This window comes from Diaphorina citri, unplaced genomic scaffold, assembly GCF_000475195.1.
Source record: "Diaphorina citri unplaced genomic scaffold, Diaci psyllid genome assembly version 1.1 scaffold1206, whole genome shotgun sequence".
Lineage (NCBI taxonomy): Eukaryota > Metazoa > Arthropoda > Insecta > Hemiptera > Psyllidae > Diaphorina > Diaphorina citri.
Window position 1 is genome coordinate 23,066 of NW_007378635.1, and position 23,769 is coordinate 46,834.

At 36.8% G+C, this 23,769-nt stretch overlaps 2 protein-coding genes and 1 long non-coding RNA gene across 3 annotated transcripts; 2 read left to right on the forward strand and 1 right to left on the reverse strand.

The window, feature by feature from the left end:
• Nucleotides 1–2,338: 2,338 nt before the first annotated feature.
• On the reverse strand, nt 2,339–11,113 carry LOC103514711. The gene is made up of 7 exons (XM_026827600.1): nt 11,071–11,113; nt 9,575–9,680; nt 8,945–9,072; nt 6,915–7,040; nt 6,273–6,437; nt 3,069–3,284; nt 2,339–2,847 (listed from the first exon to the last, which is right to left on the reverse strand). The coding sequence occupies exons 1-7, from the start codon at nt 11,111–11,113 to the stop codon at nt 2,726–2,728; spliced, it is 906 nt and encodes a 301-aa protein (XP_026683401.1). The 3' UTR covers nt 2,339–2,725.
• Nucleotides 11,114–11,126: 13 nt separating this feature from the next.
• Nucleotides 11,127–11,631, forward strand: LOC103514712. The gene has a single exon (XM_026827604.1). The coding sequence runs from the start codon at nt 11,158–11,160 to the stop codon at nt 11,542–11,544; it is 387 nt and encodes a 128-aa protein (XP_026683405.1). The 5' UTR covers nt 11,127–11,157; the 3' UTR covers nt 11,545–11,631.
• A 1,380-nt stretch (nt 11,632–13,011) lies between these two features.
• On the forward strand, nt 13,012–23,424 carry LOC113469736. Its single transcript, XR_003393068.1, has 2 exons — nt 13,012–15,086; nt 23,158–23,424. It is a non-coding gene; the product is annotated as an uncharacterized LOC113469736 (long non-coding RNA).
• Nucleotides 23,425–23,769: the final 345 nt, after the last annotated feature.

The window sequence follows — 23,769 nt, forward strand, 5'->3', positions numbered from 1 at the left end:
CTGGTACCCATTACAGACTACATGCTTAGATAACATATCAAAATGTAAAATGTAGGCCAACTTACACACACAGCAAACGCCGTAGCTCCTAGCACAGGGTCCGCTGACAAAACCTCCCTTTCCTGTACATTCCTGTCCCGTCATACACGTTCCATTATCCCCGGAACTTCCAATGCAGGCCAGGGAATCGAACTGATACACTTGGAATAGAGGGAGAACTGGTGGGATAAAACAATGAGAAGTAGGTACGTTTTTCGATAAGCAAATTAGTAGAAAAAAAGCACACAAACACAAACCGAAATGTTAAACTTCTCGTAGGAAAATTACCTATTTGACAATTTCTGGCAACAATTCCTCATAAATTTGATATTTCAATCCTTGACCTACCTAAGGCTTTCGATAGTCAGAACCGAAATTTGACATATCAATTTTGGGTCCGAATTTTGAGATGAACCACCTTTTAGACGACTAAGGCTAAAGAGTCCCCATGTACCAACAGTTTAAGAAGTATGTTGTACAAATCACCAACCTCAGTAGTATACTGGTTAACACGGTGGACTTTGGATCTGGAGTTACAAGTCCAAGTCAAATCATAAAATTTATCGAGGTGCATTAATCAGAGAACAACATTTCTGACAAGCTTTTATCAGCCTCAATTTTCTCTGTTCTTCCCAGACATTCCTCCCCGCTTTAGAAGAACTATTTGTGTCGCACAATTCCCTGACACGACTGGACAAAGATTTCCACGGCCTGCCTGTCCTCTGCAAGGCAGATCTTGCCCACAATAACATCAAAGCCATCAACATTCAACTGGCGCTCAAGACTCAATGTCAAATCTTTGGCAGATCGTAAAGATCCTAAGAGTTCCAAGCAAATTTCGAGTGATTAAAAATACAGCACTCAAAACTAAGAATATCATTGTTTAAATGGAAAAGTTCATTCCACATTTGAAGAGTTTTTTTCGATATACTCAAAATTACTACATTTTACCGGAACTATTTGTGTTTACAATCTAATCTTGTAAATAAACTTCAGTGGTATAACATTTATCTACTGGAAAAAAAATATTGCAGAAAAATACTGGGATGCTCGGGGAAGAATGACCTAATAGTCAATACCTCCTGCATTGGTAAACAACAACATTTATCTCTTGGGGTCCAACCTGTGGTTCGGAAAGAATGCTGGCCATGTTTTGTTAAACTTTGCCGTTATTTCTCTTGAAAAATTGAAGGTTGCAAAAAATTGTTTCAACCTTTCCACTCTTTATCGTCTCAACCATTTATACTAAGGCCGGGGGCCACAAAGTGAATTTAAACTTCGTTAAATTTTAAAATCTAACAGACTGAATTTTTTAAAAAATCAACCAATCAGATTGTTTAATCCGAGAGTTAAATTTAAACCGAGTTTAAACCCACTTTGTGGTCCCCGACCTAAGTTAAAGCCATTCAAAATTATGAGGGGATGTCAAATCATGAACAATTGAACATTCTAGAATCTAGGTAATCTCGGTAAAGCTAGGTAACGTACAATCGTTTTGTGCCAGATTAATGAGATCCAATTTTCTCTTCTGATTCTGTTTATAGGGTACGCCAGCTCTGATCACGTTACTGCTAGTCAATAACAACATCACCCACATTCACGAGAATGCATTTCCACCGACCATACGAAAGTTGCACGTAGGCTTCAACAATTTGACCTCACTCAACAATTCGCTCAGGTAATTCAACACCTGAACGTGGAATAGAATCTCTATTCTGGTGATTTCGTGAAGAAACGTTCTCATTGAGTGCCCTACACTGGGTCTCAAAAGACTCCAAATAACTGGACACCCTGGCCAGGAGATTGGTAAAATACACTCAGAACCGACAAAAACGTTGCCGAACTTCATAAAAGAGACAGCAATGTTTGAAGAAGAAGAGTGAACCACCGGTCCAACCGGTTAAGTGGTATAATAGACATTATTTATAGTATATTATACAATTTATCCGCTGAGAAGCATATATATATTTCTTTTGTTAATCATTTTCAAATACCTACTTATTTTATATTAATTTCCTTATTACTCGTATAATAAAGGAAAACCTCTGTTGATACCAAATCACATAAATGAACATTACACTAAAAGTAAAAGAATTTTCATAGCTGAGACATTTATTGAAGACATAAATATGCCTGTTCGTTCAATTTGTAGTACAAGTTTCTTTTAGGTTGGTAGGCCCAATAGTTCAAGAAACTCCATTGTTTAAATAAACTCTTAGTTGGTCCTTGGTTAAACTGTTTACTTCTTAGTTGCTTCTGTTGATACCAAATCACATAAATGAACATTACACTAAAGGTAAAAGAATTTTCATAGCTGAGACATTTATTGAAGACATAAATATGCCTGTTAGTTCAGTTTGTAGTAAAAGTTTCTCTTAGGTTGGTAGGCCCAATAGTTCAAGAAACTCCATTGTTTAAATAAACTCTTAGTTGGTCCTTGGTTAAACTGTTTACTTCTTAGTTCAAGATGTTCTTTAGTCAGTCCTTGGTTAAAACTCCCGGACACTCCTTGGTTAAACTACTGGATACTCCTTGGTTAAACTTACTGGTTAGTCCTTACACAGATGGCTGCTGGTACATAGTCCTAGTTACTCCTTAGTACCTACCTTAGTTCAAGCGATTGCCACAGATACAACTGGTCGAATTTCTCCTTAGATCTTAGTACTTCATCATAGGAAGGAGTACCTTAATTCAAGCTATTGGTGCAAGGTTGTTGCACATAGTTCAAGCAGAAGCCTCGATTTCCCATGTCGGTAGGAGACTCTACGTTGTTTGTATGGTACACCAATCTGAATGGCTTAACAGTACCTGCAACAATTTTAATTTTGAATTACAGTATCTGCAACAATAGGATATTTGATTTACAGCACATTAAGAAAAAAAAAAAAACTAAAATGTATTGTTCTTTAAGGTATTTCTAAATAAATACCAGGTATATTGAGCATTTTTCCATTACATTCTTCCTTCTTTCCTAGTAACTATACACTCATACCTACTATTAGGAGACTATACAAAGTTCATCCACTTACTATACACAGTTGCCAACACAGTAGAAGATTCCGTATTCAAGGTACCACCACATAGTCTGTCCACACACGTAGATACTCCTGCATTGATACGGCCCACATTACTCGTACATGGTATCACCAGCCAGTCCATATTACACTGAGATCCAATACTGGAGGCTACAGGGTTCTGCCCTAGGGTGTTACCTGTGATGGTGAACGCGTGAGACCGGTTGTTGGCTGGAAAAAAAAAAAAAAAAAAAAAAAAACTGTAAAAGATCAATGTTTCCAAAACGCATTTCAGTTTTTGTCGATAAATTCCCATATTGTTTCACAAAATCGAGAGAGCAATTCCTGGACACCTATTGGCACAGAATAAGTTGCAGACAGTTTCAGTGAAACAAACATCCGAGTGATTTTTAAACTTTTAATTTTCCTAATTGTACTTGTAAGATAATTTTTATCGTCAAAATGTCGGTCATTTCGATGAGAATTTGTTTCGCTCTATGTGTGTTAGGGTTTTTATGTTTAATCAATGTTTCGTTCGCATTCACGGCATCATCTTTACATTGCGCGATGCGGCGGGAGATCAACCCATGCACCTGTAAATGTCGCACCTCACCTATAAGTCCTATTGTAGTTGAATGCGAGAAAATGACATCGTTCGGTCAGGTGGTGGATGCGTTACAAGACCGGTTTGGAAATGACAGCATATCTCTGAAAATTGCTGTCTCTAATCTCAATGACCTCCCAAGTAAAACGTTCCAGGAATTGGGATTACAAATCGTCAACCTGAAACTCACTAAAAATAATTTAAGGTAAGAAATTATTTGTCATTTTGTGTTTGTGTTTTTGTCTTGTTTGACTAAACGAATATTAGCAAGATAAAGTATCTCTCCAACGCTACGGTTAGCCCGATTTCAATGGAATTTAGTAAAATATTGAATACAAAGTTAATTTGCTCATTTGTTTTTGATCCCTCGAGTTCTTTCTCTGAATGGGATCTAGTTCAGTGAACTACTCTACTATTTATTTTTGGTTATATGTAGATTTAATAGATGTAAGTAAAATCTGAAGGAATAATTAATTGAATATAGCTTGGGAACCAATACCTCTGGGGGATACCAATATTATAATATTCCACGTTTGTGGATGGTCGTGTGTAATATTCTAGCATAGGTTGTACCGTTATCAGTTGTTTATTGGGATGTGAAACTCATTCCTTTATCAGTAGGAAATACTTACAGATTTCATTCCTCAGAAGAAATCAAACGTGCATGCGATCATGTCGGAGCTTTGTACTTTAGGTAAAACCCAATTGTTTTCCTATTTTGTTAATTTGTTATCCTGCCTCGGTGGTGTAGTGGCGAAGACGCTCGCCTGGTAAACAGGAGGGCGTGGGTTCAATCTCAACTGAGGTATGGAATCTTATCCTCAAAATAATTTGAGAATTTGACCTCAATAATAGTAGTAGCCTACTGCTGAAGTAAAGGTAGTTTTCAGTCCTATGCGAGCACAAGCAGTATAAATAAGCACTTTTATTATTATCCTATTCCGACTTTGGCATAATGTTTAAGCCAAGCTAACAGTCTAAATAACGCTCTAATTATACTTGTTCTTTTTTTTTTAATTACAGAAAGATCGTAAAGATCCTAAGAGTTCCAAGGAAATTTCGAGGGATTAAAAAAACAGCACTCAAAACTAAGAATATCATTGTTTAAATGGAAAAGTTCATTCCACATTTGAAGAGTTTTTTTTTCGATATACTCAAAATTACTACATTTTACCGGAACTATTTGTGTTTACAATCTAATCTTGTAAATAAACTTCAGTGGTATAAGCGATAAGACCTTAGCAGTTACAGTTCTCTCTATCAAACTTCTTTAAAAAAAAATATATATATTTGTTTAAACGAAGTTTTTTGCATCCACCTCGAAATGACGCTGCTAAAATTTTCTTCTTTTAATACTGGTACCCATTACAGACTACATGCTTAGGTATCGTCGTCCCAAACACGAAGAGGCGTAAGTGCGAAAATCACATTTTTCAGAAGGGCCGAAATAAGTTTTTTTTTTCAAGTTTTTAAATTTACTTTTTGAGCCCTTTCTACTGCACAATCTTCACAAAGTCCATGTTTACCTTTCGTCAAAACATTTTTCAAGCATGCTATGTATGTTTTTTCCAGCAGATTTTTGGCAAGTATTGATAATTGGGATTTTTGTAGAAAATACGCCGGAATAAAAAATCAATGTAAATATTCGGTTTAAAATACACTTACGCCTCTTCGTGTTTGTGATAGAGGACTTTTTTTTACATCCGATACACATGATAACTCAAAATTGTGATTTTTACACTTACGCCTCTTCGTTTTTTCGCCGACGACATATCAAAAATGTAAGATGTAGGCCAACTTACACACACAGCAAACGCCGTAGCTCCTAGCACAGGGTCCGCTGACAAAACCTCCCTTTCCTGTACATTCCTGTCCCGTCATACACGTTCCATTATCCCCGGAGCTTCCAATACAGGCCAGGGAATCGAACTGGTACACTTGGAATAGGGGGAGAACTGGTGGGATAAAACAATAAGTAGGTACGTTTTTCGATAAGCAAATTAGTAGAAAAAAAGCACACAAACACAAACCGAAATGTTAAACTTCTCGTAGGAAAATTACAAAACGAACAAAAAAAAATTGTTGGTATAAAACTCCTCTAGGAGAACCTTATTTAAATAATAATAAAAACTTGATATTACCAGCTCCTCAATCATCCTACCTCGGCGGTTTAGTGGTCAAGACGCTCGCCAGATACAGTTCGTTCTCCGAACAGCTGGTTTTTTCCTATCCTCTCCTGTTCCCTTCGATTTCGGGACGATAACACCTCCGTTGTTACAGTTTCCAAACCTCTTCCGAACACAAATGAATTGTTTCCAGGAAGAAAGGCCTATGTTATTCTTGCTACTAACCTATCATAATTATGCTCTTCTTCCTGGGAACGATTGAAATATCCAGGATAAAATTGAAACTCACCAGGATCAGGACAGCCCGTGTATTGAATCCCGCAGAAGTTCCGTTCGATGCGTACACAAATACTGTAGTCCTGGTTAGAAAGCTGTAGTCCAGAGGCGGGTTCATAGTTGAAAGATTGAAGAAAGGCCTATGTTATTCTTGCTACTAACCTATCATATGCTCTTCTTCCTGGAAATATCCAGGATAAAATTGAAACTCACCAGGATCAGGACAGCCCGTGTATTGAATGCCGCAGAAGTTCCGTTCGATGCGTACACAAATACTGTAGTCCTGGTTAGAAAGCTGTAGTCCAGAGGCGGGTTCATAGTTGAAAGATTTGATCGTGCCCGAAATTCCCGTGTAATACTGCAGACAACCTTCTTCCGCTGGGAAGAGAAAGAGAAATGTGTACAAAATAATTATACTGTGTGTAATTTCATATGAAGAAAAACACTTGAAATTCCATTTCGTGTTAATGTAGGCCGGACGGCGCGGCGCTTCGACCTATTGACGTTTGCGCGCCTCCCAGCACGCTTGATAACCTAAAAGTAAGTGTCCACTGGCAACAAATATGCACTGCGAAAGTTGGCTTCCACAAGAGACTTTCTGTGTAAACACATAGTAAGTCTCGTGTTTAGGCACTTAGCTTTGAAGTAGATTCACAAAATATGGCAGAGGTTCTACCTAGCGATTTCCTCTTTCATACCATGTGATAGGTACATATGTACCTATCGTGTCAAATTTTTGCTAGGTACAATAGAAAACTTCAATGGTACTAGGAGATTGTAAGATTATACATAATATGTCACTCTGTCATATCATGTAATCCTACTTTAACAGGATTGTTCAAATAGTTTTTTTACCTCTGTAGGACGCACTGCAGGGGATCTGGGAGATCTTGACTTTCCAGTTACGCGCTGTGTTACTGCCCGTGGTGACAAACGTGAGAATGATGGGGTTGTTGATACCGAAACCCGCGTCCACAAACACTGAAATATACAACGTGTTCATAACTTGTTAGGAAAAAAAAAATCCACCAGAACAAAGAGATCTTATCGCAAAACAAAGAGGCAAAAAAAGTCGAGTAAGGTTAGCCACTCACCATCAGGCAGATCTGACACCTCATGAGCACACACACCATCAGGTCTACCTAACAGATACGGCTAAAAAGGTCCGTCTGTCAGGTCTACCTGATACCTGATGAGCACAAACACTGTCAGGTAGACCTGATCAGGTGTACCTATCGTCAGGTCTACCTGAGAGTGAGTGGCTGGCCTGATACATTATTTCACAGACATGGACATTAGGTAGAGTAGGCCTAGAATTGATATTTGGAAGACAGCATTACAAGAAACAAGACAGGTAGGAAATTTGCTGATGGCCGATTCTCCTAGCCTAGACAAATAACTGGATGAAGACGCTCGCCTGGTAAACAGGAGGGCGTGGGTTCAATCCTAACCGAGGTATGGAATTTTATCCTCAAAATAATTTGAGAATTTGACCTCAATAATAGTAGTAGCCTACTGCTGAAGTAAAGGTAGTTTTCAGTCCTATGCGAGCACAAGCAGTATAAATAAGCACTTTTATTATTATCCTATTCCGACTTTGGCATAATGTTTAAGCCAAGCTAACAGTCTAAATAACGCTCTAATTATACTTGTTCTTTTTTTTTAATTACAGAATCAAGTTCAAGGCGTGACCAACATATTCGAGCTGAAACTTCAGCACAATGAGATTGAAAATCTGGACGGAGCCCTCATGGGCATTCATGGACTGAGCCGGCTCGATTTGAGCCACAACAAGCTCAGGACGATCTCCCCGGATGACTTCATTGGTTTGGACAGTTTGAAAATGTTGGACATAATTACAGAATCAAGTTCAAGGCGTGACCAACATATTCGAGCTGAAACTTCAGCACAATGAGATTGAAAATCTGGATGGAGCCCTCATGGGCATTCATGGCCTGAGCCGGCTCGATTTGAGCCACAACAAGCTCAGGACGATCTCCCCGGATGACTTCATTGGTTTGGACAGTTTGAAAATGTTGGACATCTCGCACAATCTACTAACCACGCTGGAGGAAACATCAAAGGTAAATTATAATAAATTTAATTTACCACTAAACAATTTAGAAGAGGAAACATCAAAGGTAAATTTATAATAAATTTAATTTACCACTAAACAATTTAGAATTTTTCAACTTATTTCAACTTTTAACAAATTTTCATCAGTTGTTAAATGGTTTCTTCAAATTAAATTGATCCCAAGGGCAAGGAAAACCTAGAAGAAAGGCAAGGATTTGACTATTGGTTCCATCAAATTTACTACTAAATATAAAATTCGGTACCTTACCTACCTTATTTTTATACTGTCGACGTGTCGACTAAGGCATCCACCAGAACAAAGAGATCTTATCGCAAAACAAAGAGGCAAAAAAGGTCGAGTAAGGTTAGCCACTCACTATCAGGCAGATCTGACACCTCATGAGCAAACACACCATCAGGTAGACCTAACAGATACGGCTAAAAAGGTCCGTCTGTCAGGTCTACCTGATACCTGATCAGCACACACACTGTCAGGTAGACCTGATCAGGTGTACCTATCGTCAGGTCTACCTGAGAGTGAGTGGCTGGCCTGAGACATTATCTCACAGACATGGACATTAAGTAGGGTAGGCCTAGAGTTGATATTTGGAAGACAGCATTACAAGAAACAAGACAGGTAGGAAATTTGCTGATGGCCGATTCTCCTAGCCTAGACAAATAACTGGACAGTATTGAGCAGAAAAGAACTATCCATAAGGTAATTCTTCGTATGGATGGTTCTTTTCTGGTTAATGCTGCCCAACTATGAATTAAGTCAATTAAGGTATAATAAAGTTGAGAAAGCTTACTATGATTTCCAGTGTTATAGCCACAAATCCCAGGCACGGGGCTGCCTCCTGATACAATGAACTGATCATTGTTACAAATATGATTGACTGGCTCCGGCCCTGTTATGCTGAACTGGTCAAAATCCAGCCTGAAAATAGGTGGGTATATTGAATCAGGAAGGAATTTGAATTGTGTTAAGCATAAATACTTGTCACAAATATCGTTCCCTGCTTAATATACTACGCTAAACTTTATGACTTGACTTCGACTTGAACCTCCAACCTCCAGATCCAAAGTCCACCGTGCTAACTACGACACCACTGAGGTTGGTACATAGAATCAGGTTAATTGTATAATAGAGTCGGAGCTGTCTAATTGAGACCCGTCTAAATGGGAAACCTGGATAAACAGAAAAAAATTGCCGGTCCCTTGGATTCCCAATTAGACAGGTTCGACTGTAGGTATTAGAGAACATGGATTTTTTTACCATCTGATTTGTAAGCAGAGTTAACATAGGGTCATCAGCTCATCTGTGAAGCATTCTTCTACTTGATCCACCTACAATCTACGGGAAGAAATGGTAGGCCGAAAAATAATTTCAAAAAGTCAGAATTTTCAGTACTACAGCTATGTATTACTAGGAGGCTTACCTATACTGACAAATATCAGGCCGGGACTTGTGCACCGTCAACTGGCAGGACCCTGTATCATCATAAGATTTTGGATAACCCTGGTTCACGAAATAGGTGACATTCTCTCGGGCATGGACATGGGCTTAATTTATCCTCTATTAGCACTTAAGCTACTTTTAATATTATAGTTTTAGACTCAGCTCTGAATTCATTCCGTCACGTCAGTGAACGAAAGAAATTTTATTTATTTTTATAATATTTTTGAATTATTTTTTGGAAGTTGATAAATAGTGAAGCGAATCATACACAAAAGGGGTGTACTTTAGTATATGAAGCTGTTGAGAACTTAACCTCTCTGTTGGGCAAATTAATATGGGAAGAGATCGATTATAAGAAGCCAAAATAAAACCAGAAAACATTAAAATGAAACATATTAAGGCGATCTTCTTGAAATCATTGGAATCATCAAGGTCCAAAGATATGGTCTGTCCTCATTACATCCATGTTCTTTGCAAATTTCTCGAAATCATTGGTTATTTAAATGAATTCCGTTTCAAGAGAAACTGGTTGAACCTATTAAAGAAAATCTATTTCATTTGGTTTCACTGCATACATACAACAGCTTTAATATCTCAATTAATATCAACGTGTACCCGCTCAATACGTTATGTACCAGAATTTCTCAGTAGATTATTGGAATCTTTTGCACTCTATTTATTCTACTTGGAATGTTTGTTCATTTTATTTCAATTTAAACAACTTCAAGGCTTGATGAAATTCATCGAGAACTCATTCAGTACCGCAGATGAATGTGTACTCAAAAGATGTAATCAGAGAGCAAGGAAAATGGTCACTACATTCTTAATATTATTAGCAGTTGGACTATCGGGCTCATTTCTTGAAACATATTTCCCTCTGTCTCAAAAGGAAATGGATCTCGTCCGCTATGTGTACAAACGAAAATACCCGGAAAGACGATTTCAAACTAATTTTTGGATTCCCTTTGTAGATGACAGCGAGTTTTGGTGTTATGAAATTATTATACATTTTGAGTTATATTGGACGATAACTACATGGCTAATGGCGTTGACATCCGTCTGTTATATTCCCATGTTTGCCAACTACATAGAAGGGCAATATATTATACTGGGGAAATACATAGAAAAGATTGGACATATTCATAGGGATAAAAAAGGACATCGGATTTTCTATACAAATATAATCAAGAATAAGGTGATGTATGTTGGTGCAGACAATGAGCTGAGACACCGATTCAAGTTTAAATCCATGCAAGAAATAGAGGACATTTACCAGCAGAACTATTGTCGTCAGATAATCCAATTCCACCAGATGATAATTCGTTTCCAAGAACAGGCAAGTTGAAATAGGTAACCGTCCCATGTTTAGACTTCAGGTCTCATAAAACAAATTTAATGCTTCCTTAAAAGACTTTAAAGTCTTATTAAGTCGTATAAAGTGCACTTCTCAATAATCCGATATATTTCCCCCTTCACTTAGTACATAGTAGAAAATAGCCTTGATTTCTAAGAGCATCATTTTTGTCTGGATCATTTCAGTTGTTCAAATTGTACAGGCCCTACATGATGATGAAAGTGGTTATGAACAACGTGATGTTTGCACTGTGTATGTATCAGGTGTCTACCAACCCAACCGACACATCCCATACTCGGCTTTACAAATTGGTCACTGAGCTAGTGGGTGTTGTTGTTCAATTCTACTATTTCTGCTACTGCTCGGAGCGACTGGATGATTGTAATGCACAACTGAGGCGATCCTTCAGCAAAGTGGCCTGGTACTCATGTTCACCACACATTCGAAGATCACTCATCATGTTGCTGAGAAGAGTGCGAGGATCAAATCATATGAAACTTCTGTTGAATTTCGTGGTGATAGGCAATGGCTATTTTCTTACCGTCGTCAAATTTTCGTATACGTTTGTGAACTATATGAGACTCAAATCTAAGTAAATGCCTACTGAGGGCAGATCGTAGACAGCAGAACAAACTTACTTTAAAATTAGAAATAAAGTAAACATTTCAAATTAGTTTCAACTCTTAGATAGAAATCAGCTATTTTTCTTCTTCCTATTGTAAATTTCAGGAGAAGCAGAACCTTTGGGTGTTCACTAGCTAGATCAGCTAGAAGAACCAGGTTCTATCCCTAGTCACGGGACATGAAATGTTATCATTCGTTTGAGAAATTAACAAACATCTTTACTACTTTGATCTATGGAGATCTAAGTTTGGGGGCTTAACAAGTACGATTAAGACGTGATTAAGATTAATCCGCGGATTAACCGGGATATAAAAGTGGTACAGACAGATCCTGGATGGACTTTGTAAAACCCGTCCCAAGAGTCACATGCTAGAAAATGTGAGTTGACCTAAAAGCTACCAAGTGGTTATCTTCCATCAGTTTGCTTAAATATCCATTATTCTTGCCATTAGAAGAGACACTAATTTACTACACGAGGAAAACCTATTAAGTCCATTACCTTTTAGCTTTTTGTGCGTGAGAAATAAGTAGCCTTCAGTGGAACAAAAATGTAGCAATAGAATAGTAGGTGCATAATAAAAGCATAGTTATTAACTCTAGCATAATCTATTATGTTCAAAGACGGTCATTAAGTTAAAGTCGTCACCAAATTTTCTATATGGTGTTTAGAAAATATGTATTGCCTGTGTTTTATAAAAATGATATGCTTTCACAGCTATTTAGCTTCTGATAAATTGAAGCATTTAGGAAATAATAGGAAGGTGAAATGATAATTATGAAAATGCACATTTCACATTATGATTAGTCACTCACACGCTTATGTTGGTAGTACCTAGCAATTGAAAAATCGGACCAAGTTGTAGGAAACTTCACACGTGCTTTTATTTAACTTGAGATCTCTGTATGCAAGGGTCAAACCATAAATGTTTAAGCCATTTTTGCTGGAGCGATAGGCTTTGTGGAACGTGGTACACTTATGTATTCAGGCGGACAAATCTGATAATTGGGTATTCTGCCAAAATTTTGAATATTGAAGAAAAAGCATGTATTTTCAAAGTTTCAACTTCGCCGGTTTTAAAGTACCTAAACTTATTTCGAAATGACTTACATCGAGTGTCACGGCTTGGAGTTATAGGTGTAACTGGATCCGAAGCATTTCCAAATGGGTTGGCCTTTGTATTGTACTGAAATATAAAACAATCAAGTTAATAAATTAATCATTAAACCGGTTTAACAAAGTATTTTTAAACTAGCTGAATTCCGTCGCTTCGCTCCGGAATCCCGCTAGTTCATCCCGAGGCATGGCCAAACTTGTAGAAAAGGTATGGCCTCTAATACTTTTTGAAAAATTTCGCCTGCGGCCCTCAAAATTTGATCGGACTGCATTTCTGAAAAGTTTGGGGGGGAGGGTGCTCCCCTATGTAAAAATGTGGTCCGCGAAGTACCTCCCAATGTAGCATGTGGCCCGCATACACGTGGAGGTTGGAAACCCCTGTAATAGAACATATGGAACAATGGCTAATCATGAAAAACCAGAGCATGTAGACAATGTAACAAATAAACAGAATAGGTTGTTACATAACAAAGAGATTATACAGAGTGTGTTCCACAAACTCAACTTCAGTGATCCAGTTCCCAATGGATCATAGAAGTTAAGCAACTGTACACGTGGCGGGTTTCCGGTTGGGTGACCATCTGGTCCATCGTGTACTGCTTTTGAGATGGGGTCGAAGGTTTCAAACAAAAAGAAACGCTTGTCTCCAACCCAAAAAATGATATTATTTAAAGGTAGGTAGGTATCATTGGCTTAAAATTGGTAGGTACCTTGTTAAACTGATGCTTCTGAGCTGAACTCCGACCTTAAGTCTTCTTCTTCCTAGCCTTTTCCTACGCTTGTATATTCCAGTAATTAATAACAAGATACTGCCAGATTTAATTTCCCCAATACCTACCTACCTTATGATATAATTGTTTCCATATTAAACAAGTATTTGATATGTCACCTTCTTTGAGAGGATTTTAGGTAGTTCCAAAAAACTTCGAAGCAAAAAATAAAATTGAAATCTTCATACGTATTGAATAGGGTACAAAAGAGTCAAACTTTTCACAGAAATACATAATATTATATTAGTACAAAATATAAAGGGGCATATTTAAGGTGAATGAATAGAATAATTATATTTATGTCTCTCTGAATTAATATTAAGTAAATAATCATTATCTCTCTTAATATTAAATAAAAGGTATCTAGCTTGAAAAAGAGGAGATTTGCCTTAAAGTAAATAGGTACTAAATAAAGAATTCTGATTTCAAATAAAACATTTAAAGTATGAACAAACACAAAGAAGAAAAAAAAAATGCTTCCGTGTTAGATTTGGAAGTAACATCGCTTTACAAAATAGAAAAGAGTTTGAAAGTTCAATAGTGGTAGAGTTGTGAGAAGAATTGAATTGTTTAAGATCTAGGATGAAACAGATATTGTAGAGGGAACAGAAAGCGTTGCAAAGTGAGCAAATAGCGCAGGATTAGATGTAAATTGTAGAAATCATACATTTAAGCCTATAAGAAATAAAACAAGCCATTGATAAATCTAGTGAGAAAATTAATTATTGCTTCAAGTGTTGAGGGTCCCCTCTCTTGTTAACAGGGACGGAAACGACCATATTAAACCAAAGTATTTAAGCCAGTGGTAGACATTAACCAAGGCCTTAAACCAGTTATATGTGCTCAAACAGAACATTTTCCCTCCCTCAGAAAGGGATCTCTCGTTCTACCCAGCGTAAAAGGACATAATTAAGTAATAATAGATAAGGAAGGGAAAAATAATATTGCCAAAAACCAATTACGACATAGTACTATAATTCTTTTAAACGCTCTTCACCATATTTGAGAATTTAACAGATGTGTCATAAGTCCCAATGAATTTAATTGCAAGGATAAGTACCTACACACGATCACAAAACTCTTTCTAACAGCAGATGTTTCAGGTACAATATTAATTATGAGGAAACATTCTTGTATCTAACAATCAAATTATCAACCCAATAAGAGTTCTACATATTAGGTAAGTATAGGCATTATTAGGTACTCTTATTATGTATAGGTACTACACTCTTGCTATGCGATGTAATACAAATATGTATATCTAACCCACTCTACATTCAAGTAATATGTAAGTAAATTGATTATCTACTTCTATTAAAGTAATATAATAATGTACTACGAGTATTTGTTCCAAATCTTACCATTTTATGCTCAATAGAGAGTCAAAGAGTCGAACCAACGCAAAAACTCTAAACTCTCAGATTTTCCACTTGGGAAAATGTATAATATACAAACTTAACAAACAAAGATAAAAAAAGAAAGACACTTCTGAAAAAGGAAATGAATAGCTATTCATTTATAATACCAGTTCACAATGATTCTGCAATCACACAGATCTAGAGCACTAGAAAGTCCGGGTTCAATTCCTGGTGGTTTGATAAAGTTCTTCGGATCTATACTTGAATTTTGGGTTCCAATAGCTTTTGAAGAAAATGAACTCCTGGAATATCTGATTTAGATACTTTAAGTTGTAATTTTTAACAGGAAAATAATTTGATTAAGAGCCACAGAACGGACAAGTATTCCGTAGGAAAGTATTACTCCTACAGAAAGTTAATTGCTACCGAAATTTACAGGGACATTTGAAATTTAAACTGTTCACTCAATAACAGGTTCGCTTAAACTTACTATGATAACTCACAATATACTGACAGCACAGAAGAAAAAGAATACCAGAGCTCAGTTTCAAGATCTTATTAGTGTTTATGTTTATTGTACCACACAGATATACCTACTGTTTATGTGCAATTAAAATGAAGATTATTATTAGTTTTATTACAAATTTTGAATTACAAAGTACATACCTTCAAGGAACACCAGTAGTGTTTATGTTTATTGTACCACACAGATTTACTATTTATGTATGTGCAATTAAAATTAAAATTATATTGACCAGTGTTAAAAATTATTATTAGTCTCATTAGAAATTTTGAATTGCAAAGTAGCTTCAAGAATTGTGTTTTCCAAAGTATCTTCTCGGACCACCAGGACCCAGCAGGACGTGGGTCAATGACTACTCTAGTAAAGAAGATTATATTGACCAGAGTTAAAAATTATTATTGGTCTCATTAGAAATTTTGAATTGTAAAGTAGCTTCAAGAATTGTGTTTTCCAAAGTATCTTCTCGGACCACCAGGACCCAGCAGGACGTGGGTCAATGACTACTCTAGTAAATAATTTCTGGCAACAATTCCTCATAAATTTGATATTTCAATTCTTGACCTACCTAAGGCTTTCGATAGTCAGAACCGAAATTTGACATATCAATTTTGGGTCCGAATTTTGAGATGAACCACCTTTTAGAATGCTTTCATTATCTTTGGTGCTTTCCATATTAGAGAAATAACATAGCGGATTTTAATCTTGAAAAATCCACAACTCTGGCCCTGGTTATGGGATGGACATAAAACTTTTGGGGAGAAAGTTCTGTAAGTTTTTCTTGCGATGTGTCAAAAGATAATGATAATGTCAAAAAATTGAAAACCAGAAAAAGTTTTCACCGCCACAAAAATAATTGTATCAGAGAAATAACATAGCGGATTTTAGTCTTGAAAAATCCACAACTCTGGCCCTGGTTATGGGATGGACATCAAACTTTTGGGGAGAAAGTTCCGTAAGTTTTTCTTGCGATGTGTCAAAAGATAATGATAATGTCAAAAAATTGAAAACCAGAAAAAGTTTTCACCGCCACAAAAATAATTATTGCATTGTAAATGAATTCAATTGGTACCTAGTACCTACTAGAAATTTCCATGTAGCTGTTTTCTTCATGAATATCCCTTGTTTGTACTTAACATTTGCTCTTTGTGTATAGAATTATTGCATTCTAAATGAATTCAATCGGTACCTAGTACCTACTAGAAATTTCCATGTAGCTGTTTTCTTCATGAATATCCCTTGTTTGTACTTAACATTTGCTCTTTGTGTATAGTTTATACTTAAAGAAAAGTTAAGTGTGTTAAGAATAGATGCTTGTCACAAATGTCGTTTCCTGAGTACCTTATACACCAGGGTTAATTTGCCTTGACTTGGACTCGAAAACCCAATCTCCAGATCCAGAGTCCGCCTTCCTAAATACTACACCACAAAGGTTGGTTCCTTATACATTTACCACCTATCGTGAGAATAATTATATTAAACTTTGAATGAGAATTAAGCAATAATTACATAGGCAAGGTTACCACACATGCAATAACCTATTCACACGCGCTCATTTCCTTAACTCAAGTTCATGGAAGATAAGTATAGGAGGCACATAAAAAAGTACCTTCCTAAGTACTACACCACAGAGGTTGGTTCCTTATACATTTACCACCTATTGTGAGAATAATTATATTAAACTTTGAATGAGAATTAAGCAATAATTACATAGGCAGGATTACCACACATGCAATAACCTATTCACACGCGCTCATTTCCTTAACTCAAGTTCATGGAAGATAAGTATAGGAGGCACATAAAAAAGTACAAATGCTATGGACATGGGCTTAATTTATCCTCTATTAGCACTTAAGCTACTTTTACTATAGTTTTAGACTCAGCTCTGAATTCATTCCGTCACGTCAGTGAACGAAAGAAATTTTATTGATTTATTTTTATAATAATTTTGAATTATTTTTTGGAAGTTGATAAATAGTGACGCGAATCATACACAAAAGGGGTGTGCTTTAGTATTTGAAGCCGTTGAGAACTTAACCACTCTGTTGGGCAAATTAATATGGAAAGAGATCGATTATAAGAAGCCAAAATAAAACCAGAAAACATTAAAATGAAACATATTAAAGCGATCTTCTTGAAATCATTGGAATCATCAAGGTCCAAAGATATGGTCTGTCCTCATTACATCCATGTTCTTTGCAAATTTCTCGAAAACTTTTCACGAGAAATCGATTGATGCACATGTAAGGTCTCTAGAATTAATGATTAACAAATTATGTGCTTGTAATGAGGCAAAGTCAAAACATGTTACCTAAATATTTGTTGGGGAGGACATGAATTTCAGAACCATCCTGTCTATTCGACCATTGTATTGCAATATAAGATCACACCATACACTATACTCTCACAAACCCATGTATCCACCACTGATTAAACTAATTCTTTCATAAATAAACATTTCAAATTAGTTTCAACTCTTAGATAGAAATCAGCTATTTTTCTTCTTCCTATTGTAAATTTCAGGAGAAACAGAACCTTCGGGTGTTCACTAGCTAGAAGAACCGGGTTCTATCCCAGTCACGGGACATGAAATTTCATCATTCGTTTGAGAAATTAACAAACATCTCTACTACTATGGTCTACGGAGATCTAAGTTTGGGGGCTTAACAAGTACGATTGAGACGTGATTAAGATTAATCCGCGGATTAACCGGGATATAAAAGTGGTACAGACAGATCCTGGATGGACTTTGTAAATCCCGTCCCAAGAGTCACATGCTAGAAAATATGAGTTGACCTAAAAGTTACCAAGTGGTTATCTTCCATCAGTTTGCTTAAATATACATTATTCTTGCCATTAGAAGAGACACTAATTTACTACACGTGGAAAACCTATTAAGTCCATTACCTTTTAGCTTTTTGTGCGTGAGAAATAAGTAGCTTTCAGTGGAACAAAAATGTAGCAATAGAATAGTAGGTGCATAATAAAAGCATAGTTATGAACTCTAGCATAATCTATTATTATGTCCAAAGACGGTCATTAAGTTAAAGTCGTCACCAAATTTTCTATATGGTGTTTAGGAAATATGTATTGCCTGTGTTTTATAAAAATGATATGCTTTCACAGCTATTTAGCTTCTGATAAATTGAAGCATTTAGGAAATAATAGGAAGGTGAAGTGATAATTATGAAAATGCACATTTCACATTATGATTAGTCACTCGCACGCTTATGTTGCTAGTACCTAGCAATTGAAAAATCTGACCATGTTGTAGTAAACTTCACACGTGCTTTTATTTAACTTGAGATCTCTGTATGTAAGGGTCAAACCATAAAATAATGTTTAAGCCATTTTTGCTGGAGCGATAGGCTTTGTGGAACTTGGCACACTTATGTATTCAGGCGGACAAATCTGATAATTGGGTATTCTGCCAAAATTTTGAATATTGAAGTAAAAAGCATGTATTTTCAATGTTTCAACTTTTTTGCCGCTTTTAAAGTACCTAAACTTATTTCGAAATGACTTACATCGAGTGTCACGACTTGGAGTTATAGGTGTAACTGGATCCGAAGCATTTCCAAATGGGTTGGCCTTTGTATTGTACTGGAATATAAAACAATCAAGTTAATAAATTAATCATTAAACCGGTTTAACAAACAATCTGAGGTCTAAATTGTAGCTTGAAAAAAGTAAAGGAATTTTAATTGTGTTAAGCATAAATGCTTGTCACAAATGTCGTTCCCCACTTAATACACTATGCTAGATTTTATGACTTGACTTGGACTCGAACCACCAACCTCCATATACGAAGTCTACCGCGCTAACCACTACACCACTGAGGTTGGTTGTAGCTTAACAATTCAAGTATGGCTATGGTCCACACTAACATTCGAATAGTTATTGCGAGCGAGCAGTGTGCCTAATAGATGCTGATTAAAGGTACACGTCTATCAGCAGCTTTATAGTTAGGGTTTGCTGATTAGTTTTCGAGTCACATTTTGAGCCATCGACAGTAAAACATTAGATTTTTAACCACGGACCGTGGTTCGAATCCCAGTAGCAGTACGACAAAGTTTTTTTTTTAGTTTGTGAAGAACAAGCTGGGCCCGTCCCTCCGGTAATTTTTTAGCCATTTTCGTGTTCCTGGTGTAAAGACCTTTAATTTGATATATAGATCGACCAGGTTTGGATAAGTCCTTCTATGGGGTCAGACTGACGACACCGAAGCGAATACAATAGCCCGTCCACTATACCTTTTTTTTTATTACTATCGTAATAATAAAGGAAGGACGGGCTAAAAAAGTGAATCCTTAAAAGTGATTCCTTATTAATCCAATTTAAAAATACTTTTCCAGATAGAATCTGGAAAAGTATTTTTAAATTGAAGGTTCGACAGAACTCTATAACTCTAAAAAGACTTGAAATATGATGGGTATTTCCACTGTGAATCCTCAAAGTATGCAATATACATTGGTATCCTCCAGTTATGAAATGAGAGACCTAGACATTAGACATGTAAAGCCCTAAGGAAGAATCTATTTGCTCTAAATATTGAGCGATCTTATTTAAGAAACTTATGAAATCACTTTGATATCAGTCTCGGAGTCCCGAAAATATCAAAATTTAATTTATTTATCACAATAATTTCATTGTGATTGACGTGCTTACGGAATATTTTTCATGGCTTCATAGATGGACAGCAGGAGAAGGAATGTATTGTCAAGAGTCAAATTATTATCTTCGTCCAGGCAATCAGATTTAGAGACGATGTTTTGATTGTAAACTTTCTTGCTTTTAGGGTGATTTTAAAAATTCTAAACACAGGTTTGATTTTCTGAAACACAGCTGAGGCTATTTTAAAACGCAATGCGCCAAAACAAATATTACTGATCTCTGGAGAAAATTTAGAACACGGTCCAGCCGTAAACAAACCGGGGATACCGTCAACAAACTGCGGATACCGCGAACAAAACCGCGGATACCGTGAACAAACCACGGTTACCGTGAACAAAACACGGTTACCGCGAAAAAAACGCGGATCTCGGAAACAAACCGCGGACACCGCGAACAAACCGCGAATCTCGCGAACAAAATCGCGGATCCCGCGGACAAAACCGCGGATCCCGCGGACAAAATCGCGGATCCCGCGGACAAAACCGCGGATCCCGCGGACAAAATCGCGGATCCCGCGGACAAAATCGCGGATCCCGCGGACAAAATCGCGGATCCCGCGGACACCGCGAACAAACCGCGGACAAACCACGGATGCCGCGAACAAACAGCGAACACCGTGAACTGTGATTCACAGTCTGTGAATAATCTCTATAACCAGAGGGCTCTCCAAACTCATGATCCAAATGTAGGAGAAACCTCCTCTCAATCCCCTACATTTCCCCTACCCCCTCCTTTTATTTTTGGTAGTAGGGGGTCAAGGGGAGGTTTCTTCATACCTAGATTTTTGTCAGAGCTCATTCTCTCTTTTGCTTTCAGGCTGGAAGGTTCTCTGCTCTTGATCCCTCTCTATGTTATGTCCAAAAAATTTCAACATGGTTTTATGGAAAACAAGAGTTCTCATTCGAGAGAGAATTCAAGATTACCAAGGACTTTTCCTTTATAACTTTTCACGAGAAATCGATTGATGCACATGTAAGGTCTCTAGAATTAACGATTAACAAATTATGTGCTTGTAATGAGGCAAAGTCAAAACATGTTACCTAAATATTTGTTGGGGAGGATATGAATATCAGAACCATCCTGTCTATTCCACCATTGTATTGCAATATAAGATCACACCATACACTATACTCTCACAAACCCATGTATCCACCACTGATTAAACTAATTCTTTCATAACATCAATTTCAGAACCATCCTGTCTATTCGACCATTGTATTGCAATATAAGATCACACCATACAATATACTCTCACAAACCCATGTATCCACCACTGATTAAACTAATTCTTTCATAATATTACGACCATCCCTATCCAGGAGATTTAAAATTTGCTAATGGCGGTGACATCCGTCTGTTATATTCCCATGTTTGCTAACTACATAGAAGGGCAATACATTATACTGAGAAAATACATAGAAAAGATTGGACATATTCATAGGGATAAAAAAGGACATCGGATTTTCTATACAAATATAATCAAGAAGAAGGTGATGTATGTTTGTGCAGACAATGAGCTGAGACACCGATTCAAGTTTAAATCCATGCAAGAAATAGAGGACATTTACCAGCAGAACTATTGTCGTCAGATATTTAAAATTGCTTTCGGGGGATAACAACTAAACAAGAGAACGTCATTTTATTATGACTGGATTATAATTATTTCCTTTTGGAAATCTTACCTATTTCAGTTTAAAGTCGACCTGTCGTTCAGTGAATAAATATGCTTGCAGATAATTAAATCCTATTCAATCTTTTTAATTGAAATATTGTTAATTAGAAGAAAGAAAGCTGCCTATTATTAGGATGAGAAATCTGGTAAGTTTATGACTTTTCTTCGTAATTTTGTTAAAATGGGAATTCCACTCCCAATTTAAACATCTAAGACCCACGGAACTGTAATTTACATTCACTAGTGAAGTTATTAGGTGCTGTTTAGTAATGATTTTGATTGTTTTCCATTTCTAGGTGTGCATCTTGGTCTTCTTGACCTTCCTAACTTGCATTTTCCACTGTGAAACCAGTCCTCAACGCAGACGCAACGGTGGTTTTTCATCCTTGTATAAGAACCGAAATTTAAACGGAGTGCCAGACGCTTCACTAGTGAAGTTATTAGGTGCTGTTTAGTAATTAATTTTATTGTTTTCCATTTCTAGGTGTGCATCTTGGTCTTCTTGACCTTCCTAACTTGCATTCTCCACTGTGAAACCAGTCCTCAACGCAGACGCAACGGTGGTTTTTCATCCTTGTATAAGAACCGAAATTTAAACGGAGTGCCAGACGCCAATGCTTTCGACTCTCAAGACGGGTCTCTCGCTTTCAACGTGAACCGACCACCATTTTTCAGACCAAGAGGTCGTAACGAATTCGAAAAAGTACGAAAAGTCGACGTGATTGAAAACTTGGAGATCCCAAAATTGGACGGACAAGAGGAAATAATTGAGGAACCCCTCAAGGAGTTCGAGTATGTCCCGCCAACTTATTTGGAGAACAGAGACCCTCCCTATAACGTGACGCTTTTGACGCTGCCTAAAGAGGACGTTCTGGTGAAACAAGAACCAGTAGAGCAGGTACCAGTATATACAGGGGATCCAAGATACAACAAATTCCGCCCAAGTAGACTCAATGCGTTTGGATCTGAACTTTTCTATCTGCAAAGTCAGAAGGAAATAGAGAGGCAGATTCAAAGAGAACTTTCAGGTGGCAGATGATAACGGGGTGAAGTGTACATTTTCATGTTTAATATTTGTAAATATTTTTTTAGCGAACGAAAACTTAAACTACGTAGGTATTTGACTGATATGGACCTTGTATTTTGATAAGTCTTTCACAGTACCTAGCCCTTTAACAAGACGTCGCGTCGCTGTAAGAATTTTTCCTGAAAGAAATAATGAGAAGAGAGTGGGAGAGGTGACTGAAAAATAGGGGCTTACCTGGAATCGATTCGGAGACATGAGAGGGAAACTTAAACTACGTAGGTATTTGACTAATATGGACCTTGTATTTTGATAAGTCTTTCACAGTACCTAGCCCTTTAACAAGACGTCGCGTCGCTGTAAGAGTTTTTCCTGAAAGAAATAATGAGAAGAGAGTGGGAGAGGTGACTGAAAAATAGGGGCTTACCTGGAATCGATTAGGAGACATGAGAGGGTTCCAATAGCTTTTGAAGAAAATGAACTCTTGGAATTTCTGATTTAGATATTTTAAGTTGTAATTTTTTAACTGGAAAATAATTTGATTAAGAGCCACAGAACGGACAAGTATTCAGTAGGAAAGTATTACTCCTACAGAAAGTTAATTGCTACCGAAATTTACAGGGACATTTGAAATTTAAACTGTTCACTCAATAACAGGTTCGCTTAAACTTACTATGATAACTTTACTCACAATATACTGACAGCACAGAAGAAAAAGAATACCAGAGCTCAGTTTCAAGATCTTATTAGTGTTTATGTTTATTGTACCACACGTGTATAGGTACTACACTCTTGCTATGCGATGTAATACAAATATGTATATCTAACCCACTCTAAATTCAAGTAATATGTAAGTAAATTGATTCTCTACTTCTATTAAAGTAATATGATAATGTACTACGAGTATTTGTTCCAAATCTTACCATTTTATGCTCAATAGAGAGTCAAAGAGTCGAACCAACGCAAAAACTCTAAACTCTCAGATTTTCCACTTGGGAAAATGTATAATATACAAACTTAACAAACAAAGATAAAAAAAGAAAGACACTTCTGAAAAAGGAAATG